We start from the raw sequence: 21,793 nt of genomic DNA on the forward strand, positions 1-21,793 counted from the left end.
CGCGGGAAAAAAAGCTCGCTTTCGCTCGTATGAATGGACGCTTGCCGCTATGAACCGACGCACAATAGCAGACTGGGCACGGTGACATGTGTGTTTGTGTGCCTGGCCTGGGGAGTTGTTTGAAGCGGTTGACGAGCTGCCCAAATTTTTTTTTATAAATACACACACCAACCGTTTGGCACAGATCAGTGTAGCCGAGGGCGATCATCCGACAGGAACTAGCTGCTTCCGCTAGCACGGACGCGGGTTGTGGCCGTGGTGTTGTTTCGCACGTGAGACTGAATTGGGTGGTGGAAACAATTGGTTTACATTTTGAAGTGTTGTGGTACAAACTGTGTTGCTGAGTGGTGCGTGTAAAGTGGACATAGTTTAAGAGACACAATAACGTCGCACCTGGTGTTTCTGATAGCTGGAGGGAAAAGAACAAATTCGATAGCATGATGCGGTGGAAATGTCAGGTGAGTCGTGGTGATGTTTTGATAATTGGTGTGCAGTTTTTGTTGAGATACAATTGTTCAAAATAACCAGATAATGATGCAATCTTCATTACCTTCAAATGCAACCTTCAAATTGTGAGTGATAAGCAAAAAAAAGTGAGGTTTTATCTTTGGCTTTAATTCGACAAAAAATAATCTTCTGAACTCATGGTTTTCCAATATGGTTAAATGTGTTCTTTTTAAGATACAACGATGCAATTTAATTGTATGATTCATTCACATAAAAGGAAAAATCGTGTTGTAAAAGCTATCCACATATTTTCCTTTGAAGAAGTATTTGAGCTAAACAAACCCTTGAAATGTAAAAAACCCTGAAAATGTTTTCTGCATACATATGCTATGCAAAACGGCTTCCTATTACATGATTTTGTACGAATCAATAATAGTTAGAGCTAAAATTAGCCTTACGGCCTCAACACAATTTTTCGATCGATCCTGCTATCATTTTGGTGTCATTTGACACTCATTTCGCCGCCAAGGTGTTCATTTTACTGGTCTTTTTGCAAACTCGTATACCATGACACTCACGAACAAAATGAACTATGCTACAAAAATTTGATCGTTCCGCTTTGTATGGGGAAAAATCCGCGACGCATTGAGCTGCGGTAGTTATGGAGTATCAGAAAAATGCCATAAATCAAGGTTGATATTTTTGAAAAACGATATTTAAAAGCAAGTTGGTAAATGTTTTGGTTCTTTTTCAATATTTTGGGTGATAAAAAATCATTGATTAAATATACAAAAATTGTTTGCCCACACTAAATGCTGAACTCGATGGGAATCGACTTCATGTAGGAGTATGAAAGAAATAGTTATACTGTCAGTTTAACGTGAGTGCCTATCGAATTTTTTCGATCGAAAAATTGTGCTGAGGCCGTTAAACTTTCATCGTAAATAAAAAAAAAGATAAATATTAAGTTGTGTATGTTCGTTTCGGCTACCAACACATAAAGTTAATGATCATTGGTAGCAGAATGTGATACATGGGCATTAGATAGATAGCGCTTTGATCATTCAAATAGAATAAATTAGAGATAGCAATGGTCTAACGAGGTGAACATTGAATCCTATTGCTTGGTTTGACTTTGCGATAAGCGAACATAAAACAGATTCGAATAGTAAGCGACGAATTGAGAAAAAAATGCGATTTCCTAGGTTTTTGTAGGATTGTTTGAAGTCTGGAATGATGTGAGCTGCTCTAAGTCGAATATAATAGCGGTTTAGAACATCTTAATGAGCGTAGCAAATTGCAATATGATCGGCTTTACTCGAACCTGCCGAAAGATGATGATGTTCCGCTCGTACTTCCCTCCTCTCTCTCTCTCTCTCTCTAGAAGTTTGGTTCTAGACGAAGCGAGAAGCCGGACAAACATTAGCTCCCATAGACGGCACCTCAAGTGGATGGAACCATTTTTGGACACTGGCCTATATTTAGCTTCCTAGAACAGGTTTGCTTTACTACAGAGCCAACAGCGATCAGCGCTGGGTCGTAATGAACCACCAAACGGACGGTTCAGTGGGACAGAGTGTCACAAACGCCCAGCTTGATCACGCTCACTTCCTTCCACTTTGGCAGTTCGTTGACCTTACCACCACGGATCTGTCAGTTGGCCGACGAAACGATTACGGTACGAAATTTAATTAAGAAGTTGAACAATCAACGTCTTGCGAAGGTGGCGGAGCATACAATGAACTGTTGGGACGCACACGGGCCATTCATTGCCGGGTGCAGTTGCAGATCCCTGCTGTGAAAGTGTTCCCGGGAATGGGTGTGTGATTCTAACAGTTGCATGTGAACGTCCTGGGATTTGGATGCTTTTTTTGTGTCTGTTGTTGTTGTTGTTTTGTCTTCATTCCTGTCCAACGATCCCTAAAAGCAGATGCCGCTCAAGCCGCGGGAGTGCCCTGGGGGGTGTGAGAAAAGAGACATACTGAACGACACTGCCCTGTCGGGTCACTGAGTGTGTGAGTGTGTGCATTCTGTGGGTGGATTGAGTAGAACGGGAATTGGATTCGGTGGTACCGGCAGCATCCTACACGCGACCGCGATCACTTGAGAGGCAGATGAGATGTTTGCAAATTGACTTCCAAGTGGTTTTTGATGCCTTTTCTTGCTTGCTTTTTTGTTGTTGCTGTGCCGTTGTGTGTTACTTCCTCCACCGGGCCGACGAGTGCACTCTGCATCAGATCATCAGATCAGAGTGGCAGATCAAGCGATACTTTAATTGGAATATGATGCCGGTGTCATCAATTGCGGGAAATTTACGATCTCGTAAAGCGCCCGGGACAGTTGCTCAATTAATCAGCCGCGGGGAAGAAAAAGCTTCGTGAAAGGACCAACTCTCTATCGACATAAACAAATGCGCTCAAATTCAATCTCGTTTTGATGTACAAGTATCATGAAAAAAATATACAAAAAAAAGTGTAAGAAAACGGCGGGATTAATGGGATATTTCAAACACAAAATTTTATAATAAATGGTACTGCGTGTTGAAAATGAACTTGTTCGTGATTTGTTGATATTGTCATCAATCGTGTATCAATATGGGGTCATAGAATGTACAAAGCTTATAATTTTAACAGCATGACATCATCTAAACGACAGCAATATCAATAACACTTAATTTTTATTTTGTTCCTTCATGATCATTCATAATCCAAACAGAAAATACAGTGCATTTTGTGTTATTTATTTAATATCGAAAATTAAATATGGGGCAGGAGAAAAAGCGCTGTTTAAGTGGTGTTCAAACAAGTGTTTGTTTTTTATTTAACAAAAGCGGTACGTCATAAGAAATAAATTTTAAAATTAATCACGGCAAATATCATTTTTAATGTTTAGATGGTTATGCTTAACATATCGCTTAGAATTTTTAAGCAAAAATAACTCAATAAAAACCTCCGATGTAATCTAGAAACTTATCATTTAATGTATGTCTGTATTGCCTATCTTCCAGGCGCTGCTCCTGTTCTCGCTATGCGCCTGCGCTTATGCAATCGACGATGCTCCGCTCAAAGAACGGCAACGGACGGCGAAGCTTATACGCAACTACCCTGACTACGGACCCATCACACAGCGCGTTCAGACGTTAGACAGTCCCATGTACAACTTTATCGATCCTTATGGTAAGTTTAGTGTTTATATCGCACATTTTCAATGAAAAAAGTGACCCAATCCTTCCATTCCTCCACAGGTCCCGGCACGTATGCATTCGGGTACGAGATCGAGGATCCACAGACCGGTAACGTACAGTTCCGCGACGAAGAAAAGCTGAAAAACGGCACCGTGCGTGGTTCGTACGGCTACATGCAGCCGGATGGCTCGGTAATAATCACCAGCTTCGTGGCGGATGAAGGTGGCTACCGGGCGAAGACGGAGATCAAGCGAGCGAACGGGCAAACGGTTGCCTCCTTCCCAGCCCCGGCACCTTCGTCGGCCCCCGGCTCCCAGGATCGCTACTTTCCCGCGTACGATCAGCAGGCGAGCACGATCAATCCGGCCATTGCAGCGGCACTGCAGCAACAGCAGCACATCAACCTGAACCCAACGTACAATCCGATCCTCGATCCGGGCGTTATCGATCCTCAGTATGCGGCCGCCATTGTGGGACACATACGCGACCAGCAGTACAGCCCCGGCCAAGGTTTAGTACAGTACCCGTACGGTATTCCAACTGCACCGTTTCCCAACCATCCGCAGCACCATCCACAGCACTTGCAGCAGGCAGCACCACCCCTGTACGATGCACCGCCGAACGTGTTCTCGAACTTTATCGGCCAGCTGCCGGCCAACTTCAACCCGTACAATCTGTACCAAAACTTGCAGTCCTCCTTTCCGCAGGTACTACCCCAGCAGAACCCGCTGGTTCAGCTAGCCAATAGCATTCAGGGAGGCTTCCAGCAGCCACAGCAAGGACTGGGCAATGGTTTCGGGAACTTCTTTGCCGGTGCTCAGAATTCCTTCCAACAGTTTGTCCCACAGGGTGGTTTCGGCAGCTGGATTGGACAGAACCGGGTACCGCTTGCCACAGGTCCGGGTCAGCAACAGTTTCCGGTGGGAGGATATGGATACCAGCAGCAGCAGCAGCAGCAACAGATCGCTCACCAGCAGATCCTTTCCTCGAACCGTCCAACGAACGTGCTGGGCGATATGCCAGTGACCGGCCCCGGTACGATGGGCTCGATGCTGATGAACGGTCAGTATGTGCCGACTACGAGACGTCGCAAGCTGACCGGCACGACCAAGAAGCGCAACAAGCTCAAGACGCGCGACGGTATGGATTGGTTCGACGATTTCCTGGAGAACCGCAAGCGGCAGGTAATGTACAGTGCGGGCACGGCAACAACGCCGGAAACGGTCACCGAGATGACGTTGAGCGAAGGTTCCGAAAGCCGTTGATACGGGTCGGGTTGGGAAAGGTTTGCTTTTAGTTAAGTATTTATTGACTAACTATTTATTGCAGTAAGAAACCAAATCGAAGACCGCTTCATACTGTGCAAGATTGTGAGCGAAGGAGAATGTTTTTAGTATTTATTTGCACGCTAATCGATAACTTACCTCAGGGCAGCATGAGAAATGAAAGGAAAATTACAAACCGTCAACCATTTTTTTGTACTTTTGTCAACATGAATAAACATTTATTTTACTAGATTGGTTGTTCTTTTCTTATTTTTTTTTGGGGTACGATTTCTACCATTCTGGAACGTTTGACATACCTGTTTGTGTGTGTGTGTGTTCTCTATGTGTTCGCATTTTTAGCTTCTACTGGGGGTTGAGCTTTTAAAATTGACCGTTTTTTTTCTTCTATAATTTGCATGTTTGTGTATATATCAGTGCAACTTTTGCTTGTATGGGAGGGAAAGTTATTTTACTTTTTTTTTCTTGTTTCAGCAATTCATTCGTTCGTTTACTTCAACGCTGATTTCCTTCGTTTTTGGCTTCAATGCTGTAGAATAGTACTAAATTTTTGGGATGCATTAATTTAGCTTACTAAAAAAAAAACATGTACACCGAACTGCCGCTAACTGAATTCCGTGCTTCACTGTATTAACCCATGAAGGTGAGCACACATGCTGGTGAACTTTTTGTATTTTTTTGTTTTGTTTAAACATTTTCTTTTTAAAGAACTTTTTGCTACTAATTTACCAACAACATTTGCACTACACAAGTCCGGGGATGGGTGGATTTGCCTAATGGTCTTGCAGAAGTAGTTTGCAGATTACAATTGCAATAAAGGTAAAGTTTTAGTTTATTTATCTTTGTGTTGTAACTTTGTATTTCTCTTTCTCTCTCGCTTTCGCTTTCAAAAATCAGTCAATTTTTTTTCCTCTAATACCGCTGCAATGCGTTACACGTGCGAACACTTCCTTCCTCTTTCTTCACGCTGCACTACTGGACCATCTCGTCTCGTCTACTGCTGTACCGTGTTCTTTGCACACGCTTGTTCAATGCTTCCTTTTTTTTTGTTATAATCTAAAAACCACTACGCCACTGCGACAATGCGATAAATTGTTCTAGGATAAGGGTTTGGTTGCTTACTTTAGGTTTAAAATTTGTCATACTGTTTGTAGCTCAGCCTAACGGTTTGTTTTTGTTATTTGTTTGTTGCTTGTATGATACGCCTCCCCCCTCACCGGAAAGGCCACTGTCCTGTGTGCTCTGGTTTAGGGGGTTTTTGTGTTGTTTTTTTTTTTTATTTCGCTTAAATTGTCCTAAAACTTTCCAATGAACCATACTAACTGGGGAGAAACCGACTAAATTCACACCTAAAACTCTGCATGATTTGCTTGTTTGTTTGTTTTGGTGTCCCAGCGCCACGCGACGACGCGGAACACAGTTGATTGTAATAGATTGGTGGCACGTGGATAAACGGCTACGGTGCATTGATTTGTCTGCTATCTGTATACAACGGAACAGCTCGCAAAGTGTGTGTGTGTGTGTGTGTGTGTGTTTTTTTTTTATTGCGCAGCACCAATGATTTACTTGTTTGATGGTGCTTCAGCTTGTTGATTTTATTCGCAACATTCTTACACTCCTCGACACACGCTGGTTGCTTGCACTCTAAACATTCACTGCCACCGAGCACACTGTCTTTTTCCTTGTTGTTTTTGCCAATTCGTTTTTAAAATCTTTTCAAGAATTATTATATATTATCGCCATAGAGTGGCGAGATTAAAGTACATCGTTTAGGGTTGATAAATTTCCTTCCTTTCTTCCTTCTACTGTCTTCTGCTGTGACCGTTCTCTTTCATTTTCTTTTGGTTTCGATTGCTAGGGGGAATCCTATCGACAAACGTTTCGCGTAAATTTCACTACTATACATGCTCGCTTCCCCTCCGCTTCATCCGATTTGCTCCATGGCCGTGCTCGACCAGGGGATAAGGTACAATAAATAGTGCTTGAAGTTTTAGAAAGCAAAAGAATAAAATAAAATACAAAAAACAGCTTACTTAAAAATTACTCATAAAACCGTAACCGCGCTCCTAGGTGGGTGTACTGTGCTGTTCGGGCAGATAGTAAAGGGGACGCAGGGTCACGGGTCGGCTCGGGTTAAATATTTCTACCACCTACAGCGAACGGTCTAGCGTCTTGTAACATACTGTTGCCGACAGACGTACACTACAGTTTAAATTATGATTTGTTTTGCATTATGTACAACCATTTCTACACCACACTGCTTCTATGTTTCGATTTTATCAAGGTGCAATATGCATGCTACTTTCCTACAAGGGGTTTGGTAAATAAATAACTTAACGAAGTGACGGATTGTTGGTTCATAAATAAAAATTAATAAAAAACAAAACATGCTCGGTAATGTGTGTGCTCTTCTGGTGGTTGCGTTTCTAAATTTACAGTTAAATATGTACCATTGATAAGTATTTCTTTACATCTTTTCTGTTCCAACACACTCTTCTCGACAAATGTACTTTCCGTTTTTTGTTCAGTTATCTTACGGTTTTGCTCTCTCTTTCTCTTGCATTAACGTTTATTATACTTCTTTGCTGGTATCTTGCGCTTGCGGATACGACACAGTCACATTCATTTTACTGTGTGACGTTTATTCGACAGCTCGTTCGATCGATCCGAATCGATCCTTTTGGTGGGTTTATCTGTAGAAGGAAACAAAAAAAGAAAAAAAAGCAAAAATAATTATTTAAGTTGATGTTACATTTATTATTTATCTTCTCACAACTAAACGTTGCCCAAGCTAATTACCTTCCAAAGGCGCACGAGCCGCCATGCTGGACGTCGATGTAGAATCCCGTCGTGCAGGAGTCCTTCTGCATGTGGCACCAGGAGTGATATGTTCGATTGTTGGTACCGCACAGCTTCACGTTGTGATCGTAGAAGGGAACATTTTTGGGATCACGGTACAGTTTTCCGTAGCCCTGCAGGTTGAAAGGATGGTGCATAACACTCATTAGCAATTGGAACATATTGTTCTTTTTGTTTAAATGTCAATGGTGAAGGAATCAATGAATTGAAAATAGGATAGGATGAGAAACAGAAGGGTTAATGCTGCATGAAATTAATTATATTCCCCAGCCTTTATCAGCTTTAACAAATATTTATGAGTTTTTTTATGATTCAAGTAATTTTTAAATACATTAATGTATGATTCAGCATCAATCTTGAAACATGATGTAAATCATTGAATTTAAGTTTACGTGTAAAAACAAACAAATCTAGCTATTAGCTTCTGTTTTGATTCTATATAGCAATCAAAACTCCTATGGAAACATTTATATACTTTAAAAATATCTTGTATATGAAACCAAACCATCAACAGCAACACAAATATACCTACTGAAATAAAATTATTGTTCCGCGGCAAAAAAAGACAACCACACTATAAATCTTCTCCCCACTCCACCTTCAACAAACTATTTCTCATGCGAGGTGGGAAGTTAGTCGCCGGCCGAAAATATTAAAAAAAAAAACCAAAGGAAACCGAGACCTCCACCGAATAAAAGCATAAATCTCCGGGCAAACCGCGCAAAACCGAAACGTGGCAGGAACTGGACACAAGAAAAGAAGCCGAGCACTTTCCAATATTTCCATCAATGTCGCCGTCTATCAGGCATGCAAGCCCCGGCAAGCCGGGACGGATCGTGATGCATCTGCGAATGCAATCAATCGCCCCAAACCGGCGCAGCAGGTGTCTGCGCTGGGATTGCGCATTTTTGGGCCTTCCATATATATAAAAAAAGAAACACACACACTCACACTGCAAAGTGTATCTGTGGACAGGTATGTGCGCGGTTTTTCTTTTATTGCACGGCTGTCCACGCACCGGGATCGTTCGATCGTTCGAAGGTAAAATAAATGACATGCTACAGACACCCGACCAGCAAAAAAAGAACGAAAACCTCACACAAACTCTGTAGACATTTTACGCGATGTTTGAGAGTTTGACTGTTTGCTGCTGTGAAGATGCAGTCCTGCCATGCAGGAAGTACGCCTTTTTTGCCGATTGTGTGATGGAAGCAAGAAAAAACAAAACTAAACAACCCCACACACACACACACACACATCCCTTCCTAAGGTTTTACGCAAGTGCGCGTTTGATGGGGTTGTTGTGTTTGCGACTGGCCCCGCAGGGACATGAATTATGATCACGCCCGATTGCATTGACAAGGATCTAAGCCTAACGCTTTGAAGCGCCTCGCCAAACTATGCGCGTCGAGGGGTTTTGTTTGCGCAAAATCGAATGAAAAAACACGACGCAAACCACGAAACGCCAAATTCGATTGAAAGCATAATGGATGCTCATTGAAAAGCAATCGACAAATCGATTTCGAGCTGGACGCGCGCGTCCGTGGCTTGTATGTGTGTGTGTGTGTGGGAATAATGGGTTCCGCTTTCGATCGAACGAGCCGATGCAAACGGTTGCCGGAGCATTGCAATGCATTAGGGAATCGAGCCACGATTCCCGTTCTGGCTGCTACGCGGAAAGGCGTTCTGGCCATTTGGGTTTTGGGCTGGGCTGGGCTGGGAGGACAGATAAAATTTGCATTTTTGTTTACAATCGACTGAGGAGGACCCGACTGTGGCGGGAGCTTGGCGAAGGGTGAAAGACACCAGCAGCTCAAAGGTCTGTGTTTTGCTTTAATCCATCCCTGCCTCCCCCTCTCACTGCGCAACCGAGCAGCGTTCCAGACACGGTCACTTTGCCGGCTCGATCGATCCCAGGCCGTTTCGATGGCTCAGACAGAATGCATCAATCACGGTTGCATTGCATTGGCAGAACATTGGCAGAACAGGTCGAGGGGCGAAACATAATAAAGAAAAAAAGGAAGAGAAACGAAGGAAAGGAGAGAGAGAGAGAGAGAGAGACAGAGAGCACGGGAAACGACACTTACCTGCTGGCGTTTCGAGCGGGGACATTTGTAGCTGCAGCTGACGCAGCGCGGTTTATGCGTTTTCAGATCCGTTAGACAGTGCTGCCGATCCTTGCACTTGATCGTCTCGCAAGTGGCGGCTTCTGTTGGTTGGTTGAAGTGATCGGAAAGAAAGAGAAGAAGAGAGAGAGAGAGAGGGAGTGAAGAAAGAGACACTTTAGTAATATGTTTTTTTTTCTTTGGTTTTTGGATTCTTTGCTCTCCCCGGCTCCCCGGATTGTGGTTTCTGTCTGCCGTTGGTTGTGTTGTGAAGCGTCTGGAACGGAACAGCAGCAAAGACCGGGAGGACACCGAGGGGTGGAAATAGCATCAAACATACACACCAAAATGGTCAATGAGGTGGTGGTGATGATGGTGGTGGTGCTGGTGATGTTCGCGGTACGAAAAGGAAGAGAGATCCCAATTAAAAGGCAATTTGGTTGGTGGTTGAAAGTTTATGGCGCATCCTGCGATTGGAGGATACCCCGCGGTACACCAAACATTCATCCCTTCCCTCGCCACCCCCCTCCCCCCTTCATTCAGTGGTGCATTCCGGTCCGCAGTTTGTGCATTGCAGCCGACGGGCGATTTTTACGGCACGATCATTTAATTTATGCTCGGGCTCGGGTAGATTGTAGACATAATTTCCCCCCTTGGTGCGCCGGTGCGCCCTTTTTGGCGGAGCGGGGTTCGGTGGCGCGGCGAATGGTATGCAACTGCAACCGATGTGGCCAAATTCGATGGATTCGTTTCTGTTTGCTGCGCGTGTGTGTGTGTGTGTGTGTGAGTGTATGCTTGCTGCATATCCGCCGTCTAAGATCGACCGTCCGATCGCAGACACGGCGTCGGTTTCGGGAACACCGGAACGGCAAGCCTACTTGCTATTTTGCGATTGCGGCCCACAGCGTGCTGTCAATATTTTTACGACCGCATTTTATTTTTACCTTAGACGTAGAGTGTGGTCATTAAAATGGTTTTAATGGCCAGTGTTTTTTTTATTGTTTTGGCTTTTTTCTTTCCTCTCTCTCTCTATCGAATCTTGTGTATGAGGGGTAGATGTTCCCTTTGCTGTTTTTGAACGGTGTGCTACAGCTCATAATTTTTGACCACTTTGCGCATCGTTGCCAGGGAGGGTTTTATTTTGCGTTTTTTTTTTTTTTTTTTTTGGCAAAAATTATATTTTATATCACATTTTATCGCCTGCCCCATTACGCCGCGTAAGCTGTATTTCATACATTGTGATTAATATTCTACAGCTGGTGATGGGATGATCTAACAACTGCGGAAAACAGTTTTGCATGAAGAAGGTTAACCACAATGTGCTGATCGTGTTGTAATGGGCCATCGATGTAGAATTTAAGCAAAAAAATGTAAAAAAACAAATCGTTTAGCTTATTTACATGATTAATATCATCATTTTAGGATGAACTTTAAATAAATTAGCTAATAGCTATGGCTACGTCTTGGGAACTAGAATCATCAATTCATGGTTTCAAAAAATTGGCTCAAAATTGCGCATGTTGTTTACAAATCTCTTAAATTTTAAACTAAATTACTATTTTCATTTGATAAAGACTTTGTCATTCCTCATGATAAGGACGAAAAAATAACAAAATATCCACCACAAATGTTCAGTATTGCGCTGACACATTTTTCCCTGCGCTGCACCTTGAGCGCTCCTTATTCATTTTATTTACTTTGCCATTAGTCGTCTCCACCTTTCAGGACCTAATGTTTGCGATACCCGCTGCAGACAGGCACTGCATTGTAAATATGTTCCGTGTGAATATATTCTACATTTGCGTCTTCCACCTGCTATCGACTGATTTTATTACACCAATAGTGATCAACAAAAAGGTCATAAAAATGTAGAATGGATTACATTCTTATGCTAGTCGGTGATGGCCATAAAAGGTGGAGTTGGTTTTCTCTCGTTCGTACATCTTCAAGAGATACGATTCACTTTTACGTTTTTTCCATTACTAACTTTGCAAATACTCACAGCATTGCATCACACAGCTTTCGTAACATATAGAACAGTTTTGAATGAAAGTGAATGTTAGCATCTCAACGCGAAAAGCACAGAGCACATAAAGTAATCTAGATGCATGCAACGTTGAAGCGATTGCATTGTTCAATTTGTTTTATTAATTTATACCATTAGTTATTGCACAATAAAATCCCGAAGTGACCGAAACTGAAAATAGATTCTTAAGTAAGTGATATGGCCTTGCCGTCATAACGACAAATGCACCGATCGAAACGAAGCCCCCTGAAACATGCACTCACATTGGTCAACATTCATTAAACGTCCACACACAGCAAACTGTGAAACATTCTTGGCACTTGGCACTTCTGGTAGCGTCGGACTGCACCGAGGCTGGCAAAAACATTTGCGTACCGTTTTTGTCACTGCTGCCGTTTGTCATTGCCAAAAGTTAAATCGAAACATATTTACAACCGGCCGGCTGCTTCCCGAACAGGGCAAGCCACGGCCCTTGCATTCTAGCTGCAACAATGTTGCCCGAGCGTGTTGCATTTTGACAGGCGAATTATATGCATGATTTCGCAATCCTGACGTTGGCGTAGCGTCAAATTGAGCTCATAAATATTGGACGAGCGCGTGCAGCGGCAGCGCTGGCCGTCGACTGAACCAATCGGACATGGCCCCGCAGGACAGACGTCCGTCCGAAAGGATAATAAGTTGTGCGCAATGAGCTTACGGGTTTTTCTGAGCCTGCCAGGCCAACGGTTGATCCGGCACGCAAGCGAAGCCACAATGTTGCGGGCGCAAAAGTTGTTAAAATGTTTCGTACTTTCGCTGCCGTTAATAAATATGCCATTGCTTATCCTTATCTTGAGTGTTTATTTATCGGCTTTGGCTCGGGAACGGTGCGGGATGTTTTGAGCAGTGCCAGCAGTGCTGGCTTGTCCGCCTGAAAGCATTTATTGCGCCTTTTAACTGTAAGGAATCGGCCAGTCCCAACGGGATGGTCGTCAGCTCAGAAGAAGAAGAAAAAAACCTCCCGGGTAATCATGTGTCCCTTGTCAGAACGCAAGCGTATCCTCCTGAGGGATGAGGGAGATTGTTTCATGGCGGATTGTGTTTTGGTTTGTTTGCTGTTCAATTGGATGTTACCGATTACGCTGTGTCCGTACCGCCAGTCACTTGATGTACGGAATGCGAACGATCGTTTTTTTTTACTGCTGAAGATGGAGACAACATAAAACAGCAGAAAAAAGCACAACGAGCGTCTCATTCCCGTTGGGTTCAGGCTTATGGTTTTATGCCATTTTTATACTTCCTGTTAATAGCTCAGCTGCATTAAGAATGTAAACTTTTTTGCTTATAGCTGATGTAAAGAAATAAAAAGTAGAATCACTCTGCAACTCAGTTATCGAGAATCGAAGGAAAAACTGTCATTTGTGGGATAGTTTTCTTTTTTCACTGTCATGGTTAGTCGCTTTTGCACAGATCTAGTCCTACGACCGGACAGCAACATTCCGGATTGAAACGAAACAATTTTATAATTTACACAGATTATTACACGGTTATTAGTGAACGTCTGATGGCATCTGAACGATAAGAAGAACCGATTTTACGGTGCAACTGTTCGATTTTTTTCATTGTGTTGTGTCTATAGGACTTTTATATGTTATATACCTTCTTGGTATTATGATTACCAAGCGTATATTTGCGATATTGATACACTCTTCGGGAAGTTTTATGACTCTACGCCTTTTCTTATACAGCGAAAAACCCATTCCGTATTCGATACGGATTATCTTCATAGAGCAATCGTGTAAATTTAAGTAAATTTACGATCCAAAGACACTCACATGAAGCTCTTTAAAGGTCTCCACCAAAAAAAAAACTAGCAACGAAATACGAATTATCAATGCCAATTGCATTGCAATAATGTCTTTAAAAGAACATTTGTTTTACATTTCTTGCACTTTTCTTCTACATTTTACAACGCCCCAACAGCCGTCCCTACCCAATTGACACTGACGGACGGTTGTGACAGACGTGTAAATGTGCATCGCGCGAATCTGTTATCATGCCAGCGGCACCAAGAGCAAACCAAAACCGCGCCGTGCGCGGCTCGGGGCGAAAAACCGTTGACACCGACGATCTCAACAGCGACAGGCGACGAACCCCCCGCGCTGGGCGCACGCACGGGTCGACACGACCGTCAATAAAGCTGTCCGGTGTCAGGTGTGACTGACGGTGTGCCCCTTGAAACGCCACTCGTCGCCGGGTCGTATTCTGCGACAGTTCAATCAAGCTGCACGCGCTGGAGGCTACAATACCCGAGAGGAGGAATATTCCCCACGCAAAATGTACCCAGCAGCATTCTGTTTATTTTTTTTTAATTGCTTTTTGCAAGGCAGGTTGATTCTTTGTTTTTATAATTGATTTAATGTATTTCATTTGGTACATGTGTTATGTTTTAGTATCAATTAAAAAAAAAACTAGTACACAAAAAAAAACAAGTACAGCTTTTCTTGCCGATGTAATTGATTTCTTCGAAGCGACTAATTACAGAGCCCGATGATTAGTTGTTATCGTATATCATCAAAGAAGAAGGCAAAAAAAACCCCATTCCAACCGGACATTTGATACACTAAACACTGGCGGTGTATGTTTACACTGCCGCAGCAGCGTAGCGGTGTGTTCCGCAAAAGTGTAAACTTAATTAGCATAATTATGTTAACGATCATTCGCACCCAGATCGGGCGGGTACCTTAATACGCTAGTGTGTGTGTTTTTTTTTTCGTTGTTGATGTTACGTTGAGCCAATCAAATAGAGGGCGGGCACAGGCTCCCCGTACTGTGTGCGATGTGTGAACAACACACGGGGAGCAAAAAATTAAAAATAAAATGCAAGCAAAAACTACTCTCCACATAAACATATACACACACGCATTCGCTGGGACTAATTATCACTCCTTTTATTTGCCACACCATCGACACCGTTCCGTCGATTGCGTCCAGCAGCACTTGAGCAATGCGGAGCGCCAAATGATAATCAGTGTCAGTGGCTGCTGCTGCCGCTGCTGCTGCTGCTGCTGCCGCTGCTAGCCTGTTGCGAGCTGGCCGGCCCCGCGGCCGTTGCCGACGGGATGGCCGTACACCGCGCAAATGGTCTAAGTTATGCTAAGCTATTCCGCAAGCTGTCACTGTCGATGATCGTCAGCCGCTCGGTGGCACCGGGCAGTTATCAGCACTGAAAGTGACACTAATTTTCCGCACACCCCGCAAGGGCCCCGGCAGGGGAAAGCAAACAGAATGAGGCAGGTGGAAGGATAGGTGAAAAAAAAACTGTCACGCTACCGTTCGTTTCGGTACAGCAGCATTGTGGCGTTATGACGGTCTGGCGACTCGAGCAGGAAGGTGTGTAAGGTTGCTTGTTAGATTGAGTTATGTTTTCTTTTTTTTCGCCCCTTCCTTCACCACAGCGATCTTTCCCGTCGAGTTTAATGATGATCGTTGATGATTTCTTATTACAAGTTCATTAACACAAATTGTTATCATTTCATCATTTTTTTTTTCAATGTGCGTCTTGCATTTGCTGAGCACAAGTAAGACGGCTGATAGTGGCAGCGATGGGCGTTGTATGTGTCAAGAGCTAAGCATGAATAGATTTAATGGATGTTCAATTAATCATGCTTGGTACAATATTAACCAAGTGCACTCTCCTCCATCTTTCAACTGGATTGATGCTGGAGTGATGAATTACAATGTAGAACGTTTTTACTGTACACTGTGTATTCAGAATTAAACTCAAGATCGCAAAAACATAGATTGAATTACGATCTCCATCACAACATTTAATTTGGCACTTTGGTGAACATAATTAACACAAAATTGCTCCTCTTGATGTAGATAATTCAATTTTTGATTTATTTCACAAACGTTGATTTTTACCTTAAAATATTCAAACAATTTATTTTGTTTATTTGAAGACCCTAATTACTGCTTCTTCACATTTGGAGCGCTAGATCATAGTAAACGAGGCATGATTCAATAAAAGAAATTCCATAAACGCCTCGGAGAGTGCCTTTACCTCGTACACAAAACACACACGGCCACGCTTACAGGAGATGTCAATAAGCGCGGCCGGATGCTCCCAACAAACTCTATCGCCCAGTCGGCACAACTCAAAATCTGGCTAGTCGTGTACGGGAAGAACTAATTTTCACCGCGCCCAACTGGAACCGTCGTATCCGGTTCGCAAACTGACCCGGTTTACTCCAGCGATGCTCCACGACAAGAGCTGGGCTGCGAGCGCTTGCCGACGTTTCGTACGTTTGTTTGTGGGCCCAACACCTTGCACCGGGCAGCAAGCAGGATGCAAGCGTGAATAATTACCCAGCTGTAAATCAATTTGGAAAATGGGTGTCCAGCGGTGGCAGCAGCAAAGGGGAGCTGCTCAAGAGCAACATGCAACCCGGCGGCGCTTCAGGTGAGTGAACCGAGAGTGAAATCAATTATGCAAATCTGTACCGTGCTGCTGCTGCTGCTACCGTGCGAACGGATGCTGGGCTGAATATCGTTCGCAACCGATGCGTTTCTTCGAAATCGATCCTGCCAGTTGCGAACGATTGTCCAATCTATGCTTTCTTCTGCGTTCGTTTTGTGTTTGCTTTCCACGCAATAAAAGGTAGTAACTACAAGCAGTAATACGAGTAATAGGCTGTATTTAAATCGCTGCTGACTGCAGATACGACCCACCGTCATAAAGTGTTTCAATTACGTTCCCTGGCAACGCAAATCCATCCACTCGCTTTGCTCGTTCGTAGCAGCAGCGTAAAACATAAACACGGGCCCTGCGAAACCTTCAACCGCACACGGTGCGGCGCCGCATTCAAAATCAAGCCACTGCAACGGATCTCAACTTGACCTATCCCGGACCGGATGGCAGTAACTTTACGCTGTACGTTCCCCGGAAAGCCCGGAAATTACCCGTTCTCCGCTCGGAATCCGCAGCGGGCTGCAGGAATTCTTGATTGTCTCCACACCCATGCCCGAAGTCTGGCCTCCCAACGTGAAATGCATTGACTGTGGCCATGGTTTTGGTCTCGGGGCACGGGGTTTGGCACACAGCAATGCTGCTGCCCAGACGCCCCCCTGGCTGCTTGGCCGACGATGCGGATGCTGCCGGGGGGCCAACGGGAGATGATGCATTATTCAGGAGGTTTCGGTCTTGAATTCGAATTGCAAAACCCGAACCGCCCCGGGTTGGGGCAGGCCTGCAGGATGATTTAATGGCTGGGTAACTAAACTCGGAACTCTTGCGCTCCCGTTGGCAAAGGTTGCGGGGAGCCACAATCGTCGTCGTTCTCCTGAAATGGCTAGGTGGCTGTATGCTGTGTTGTTGTGTCGTGAGAGGAAGTTTGAAAGCAAGGCCATGGAGAGGGAAGGAGAGAGTGCAGCAGAGAAAATGGACAGGATCAAACGCAACAACACTGGCAACAATGGCTGCAAACAATTGTATTTGATTTATTGTCTGAACATTGAGGGAGTTGAGCTGAGGTTGCGAAATTGATGAAAATCGTTTACATTGCACAGTTTGCAGATCGAGTTGGAAGGATCCTTTGGCAGGAAATGCAAATATTATCTGCTCTCTACCCCTTTGGCTAGTTTGGCGTTGTTTGAGTACGTTGATTGTTTCAAAATTGCAGAATAAGGCCCTCAAAACGATCAACAAGCGATAAGGAGTATTTATGATTTTAAAGCGATACCAAAAGTGCTAATGTTCCCAACTCCAAGCTCTATTAACTATAGCGCGATCACTGTGGGAACGAATCAAAGCCGTTGAGGCAGAACGCCGCACACAGTTTCGATCGTATCGCGATGCAGGGAAATTGCTTACACTTTTGTATTGTGTTTTTGCTAATTTGCATAAAACCGTAATCGATCAGTGGCAGGCGGCGAGCGATCGTAAAGCCTAGCCTCTGACGTCTTGAGTCACACAGAAAAAAAAACTGAATCAACAATCGGATCGGATCTCCCAGCCGACGCATCTGACAGCGTTACGGACAGCAAGGAGCGAAGGAGAAGAATTTACAACAACTAGATAGTAGGAGAGTGAGAAAGAAAGACACACACACACACACACACACACACACACACACAACACACACACACACACACACACACACACACACACACACACACACACACACACACACACACACCACACACACACACACACACACACACACACACACACACACACACACACACACACACACACACACACACACACACACACACACTGGGAGCTGTATCAATCGAGCCGACAGCTTGATGCGCATCTTTATGATAATGAGTCGATTTGCAATAAAAATAATGATAATAATGATAAGTTGGTTCAGCCTCCGCGTGTACTGTGACGGGCGAAGAGACTCTGCTGCTGCTGCTGTTGCTGCTGCCTGCTACAGGCACAGCGCATCTTGTTTATTGAACAGGCGGGTAAGATTAGCAGATATGAGCGAGGTTGTTCTCGCAGCAACAGCAGCAGCAGCAGCAGCAGTAGAATGTCTCGGCAAGTTTTGTCTCGAGGGTTGATGAGGTGTAAATTATAGCTCGGGTGTCTAATAGCGCGCCTAACCTGACTCGCTTGCATGCATGCAGCGCGCCACAACATATTGGCCAGCCGGGCCAACCTTTAAAGGGCAGGAGACGATTCTGCGATTTCTTGCCAATCCGGGAGAAGCCAATCGCTTGCCGTTTGTATCAGAGGCATGCGAATTAATACGTGCTAGAATACCTTCAACGCCATGCTACCAGTATGGGAGCGTGAAGAAAAACATTAGCAACATGATTGATCGCAAGATGATCCCCCAAAGGGCCTTTGCAATGCAATCCTTTGCCGTTGCCCGCACGGTGGCATTTTTTTTTTTGCCGATCCTTCGCACGCATTCCAACCAGCGACCCCCGTAATCCTATCCGCACACGTCCGAGGCCGATTTCTACGCCCGACTAATTGTGGATTTATGAGAACCGGCCGACCATCATTAGGCGGTTGCGGCCTCGGGGCCAACGCGGGCCCCGACTCGCAGGTAATTTGTTTCCTAATAAGTGCAATTAATTCACACACATTAACTATGCGCACTATGTGGCTAAAAAGAAGGAAAGAAAACCCCCGCGCGTCACGGCAGAACGACGGGATCATCCCCGTCCTGGACAGCGCTTGGACGGCGAGGATCGTCGTCGGCGATCACGAGCGTACCGCGTGCAGCAAGGGCAAAGGTGTTGAAATAGAGCCCGGCGTACCGAGAGCGTGGCAAGATGATTGCAGCTGCAAACAGATGTAAGGGATGGGCGGGAGAAAAGGAAGGAGAGCGAAGAAAAAAAACCTACACGCCGCAATTTGTAAGCGGTACGCTCATTTTCCTGCGCATAAGATGCGTGCCAATAGTGCAATATAGTTGCGGGACCGCTGGGAACAGCAGCGCTAGAAGATGCTGACCGGTGAAGAAAACGCTCGCGATACGCGGATACAATTGCAATTACTGTTATTATCTGTCCCGGGTGGTGATGATGGTGGAGCATTTCGCTGATGACGGTGACCCGCAGGGTTTGGAATAGATCCGGCCTGTCCGGACACCCTTGCGAGGCTGAGACACTGAGGCCGAGGAAAGTGCGCGAACGGAACTTTGGGGCTGCTGTTTTTTATAGCATACTTTGTACACACACACACCCACAGAACAAGTCTCGTTTAAATCTGTGCTGTGCACGTGCAGGATGCAGTTTGCAATCATCGGGTTGTGCCGTTAACCTTTCCGTGATGACGTGGTAGCAACCATCTGGGGTAATGTCTCTCCGCAGGTTTTGAAGCATTTAGATCGTCAAGCTTGGTTAATCTCTTGTTACTCTACCAGGATACTAACGTTTTACAATGTTTCGACCACCGAATTGATGAAGGGGTTGTCATTGAAATGTAAAATTAAGTATTTCAACAAGCGAATAATTACCGCGAGGTGGCATGACGGTCTAAATCAGATGCAAAGTGATAGGTTGCCGAGATCGATAATTATGCTGCCATTAATGTAATGTGCAATAATTTCTAGTGTTGAGTGTAGAAGAAACATTGTATTTGGACCATGATGTCGTGCCATGGCAGTTACTGGTGTGCGCAGTACAGAGAACACGCTCAATTTAAGCTAGATTATTCTTAGTTACTGGTTTTGCCAAACGACTGAAACTGTAGCTAATGCGCACGAGAAGGTACTGTTTTGCGCCAGTCAAACGGTATGTGATTAAATCCACGAATGCCAAACAGCTGATTTCTTGGGCCATAAAGACCAAAAGTAAATAGAAGTACTGCAATCCTAGTACTTCAAGGCCATTGAGGACTAAAGCTCTACCATTTTAGACTAGTACGACGTAGTTGTTTGTATTGATTGTTAGCAGAATTAGAATTAAATCCTGCAACGTTCTTTTCTGAGCTTGTTCTACATTCCATAAACTAAAACAACCCCAGAAACGACCGATTTGGTAGCGTTTGACAGTTTTAAATTATTCGACACTTTCCTTTCAAGTTTTCAAATGTACAATGTTGTATGATTTAACGTGGTTAACGTTTAAGCTTTTTAAAAGCATAACTTGCAATGGACATTGTAGGTACTGTCGTTGCCGCTGAATTATGACTCTAACTCACCTATTTTTGTCTCGAAAGCACTAATTTTTGACAGCGTGTCACGAATTTACAAAGTCAATCACTTTATTTACAAAATTTTACGTAATTTTTGAAACTGTGTGTACTGAAATGATTGAAATTAAGTTAAATGGTGAATAATTTTATTGATACAATTTAAAATAAAACAATTGTTTTGCCAATTTTTGAAGTTTTAATGGAATAAAAAATGGCATGTAAACAAAAGCTTTAGAATTTCTAAAATTTCATCATTTTTTCTCAAGAAACAATTAATTTATACAGTTTTTGTATTTTTTATGAGATGTGGAATAACAATTGTGACAAATCTGCTTAAACACCTTGTAAAGTTGTCATGATTCCTACAGGAGTCAAAAATTGATGACTAACAGACAAAAATAGGTGCGTTAGAGTAAAAAATTGATGCACACTGTCAAAAGTTGATGCCTTAGATGCAAAAATTGAGACGCACTGTCAAAAATTGATGCCTTAGAGCCAAAATTAGGTGGCAACGACTGTAAAAAAAATAATTGACGTAATTAAAATGCTTAGTTTGGTATAATTTTGTAATGTAACGTGTGTAATGAGCATATTTATTTAATTGCAACTCATGCAATTCGGTTGATCACAATAAAATTTTCAGATAACACTACAATTTTCTTGTTATTTAATTTCACATACACTCTATAATTTGTACACTCGAGTAAAACAGTTGACACCTGCGTAAGAATATGCCCCTTAAACGGGTTTAAAGGTCAGGGTATACAATTACTGACTTTTTGTTCAACACTAAGCGGTTATTATCACCAGAATCTTTCAACAAAGTTACCTTAAGGATGGTAATGGACTTTAATAAGGCAGTACCGTATAATTCAGTCAAGCTAAAGCTTTACTGAAGCCAATAATATAGCACAAATAACGCTCTTACCGAAATAATACAATTGTACACGGCGAAAAGATTCAAAGCAACAGTGGTTTACATTAATTGCTTCGTCATCTGGTTACGGCGAAACAATGTTACATTGCCCGTAGGATATGCCGCACTCTCTTCGGCCACAATGTCGCTGGGATTGATTGTCGCCAGCGTGGAACGGTCCCGGTCGTCCATTGTTGGTATCGTCGTTGTTTGCCAGCGAAACCAACCCAATTACGATCCATCCCGTGCAAAGCACGCTCGTCAAGCGAACGAACCCTTGGGGTGTCTTAAAGTTTTCCAGTGCATTTGCTGTTGCTGAGCTTCGCACGCCA

General features: G+C 43.7%; 2 protein-coding genes across 2 annotated transcripts in view; one reads left to right on the forward strand and one right to left on the reverse strand.

The window, feature by feature from the left end:
• The first annotated feature begins 200 nt into the window (after positions 1-200).
• Positions 201-5,122, forward strand: LOC121594784. Its single transcript, XM_041918427.1, has 3 exons — positions 201-458; positions 3,455-3,623; positions 3,692-5,122. The coding sequence occupies exons 1-3, from the start codon at positions 438-440 to the stop codon at positions 4,894-4,896; spliced, it is 1,395 nt and encodes a 464-aa protein (XP_041774361.1). The 5' UTR covers positions 201-437; the 3' UTR covers positions 4,897-5,122.
• Positions 5,112-21,793, reverse strand: part of LOC121594782 — a 71,387-nt gene continuing 54,705 nt past the window's right edge. The window contains exons 8-10 of the mRNA XM_041918424.1: positions 9,861-9,982; positions 7,714-7,886; positions 5,112-7,607 (exon numbers count right to left, since the gene is read on the reverse strand). Of these exons, the coding sequence (XP_041774358.1) occupies positions 7,604-7,607; positions 7,714-7,886; positions 9,861-9,982 (299 nt within the window). The 3' untranslated portion in view covers positions 5,112-7,603. The remainder of the gene's footprint in view (positions 7,608-7,713; positions 7,887-9,860; positions 9,983-21,793) is intronic.

Source organism: Anopheles merus, chromosome 2L (assembly GCF_017562075.2).
Source record: "Anopheles merus strain MAF chromosome 2L, AmerM5.1, whole genome shotgun sequence".
Taxonomy (NCBI): Eukaryota; Metazoa; Arthropoda; class Insecta; order Diptera; family Culicidae; genus Anopheles; species Anopheles merus.

Excerpts from the sequence above, each read along its gene's own strand:
- LOC121594784 (XM_041918427.1), top strand. The coding sequence starts at position 438 with ATGATGCGGTGGAAATGTCAG. Across the intron at positions 459-3,454 it reads TGATGCGGTGGAAATGTCAG|GCGCTGCTCCTGTTCTCGCT; the intron begins GTGAGTCGTGGT and ends CCTATCTTCCAG. Across the intron at positions 3,624-3,691 it reads CAACTTTATCGATCCTTATG|GTCCCGGCACGTATGCATTC; the intron begins GTAAGTTTAGTG and ends ATTCCTCCACAG.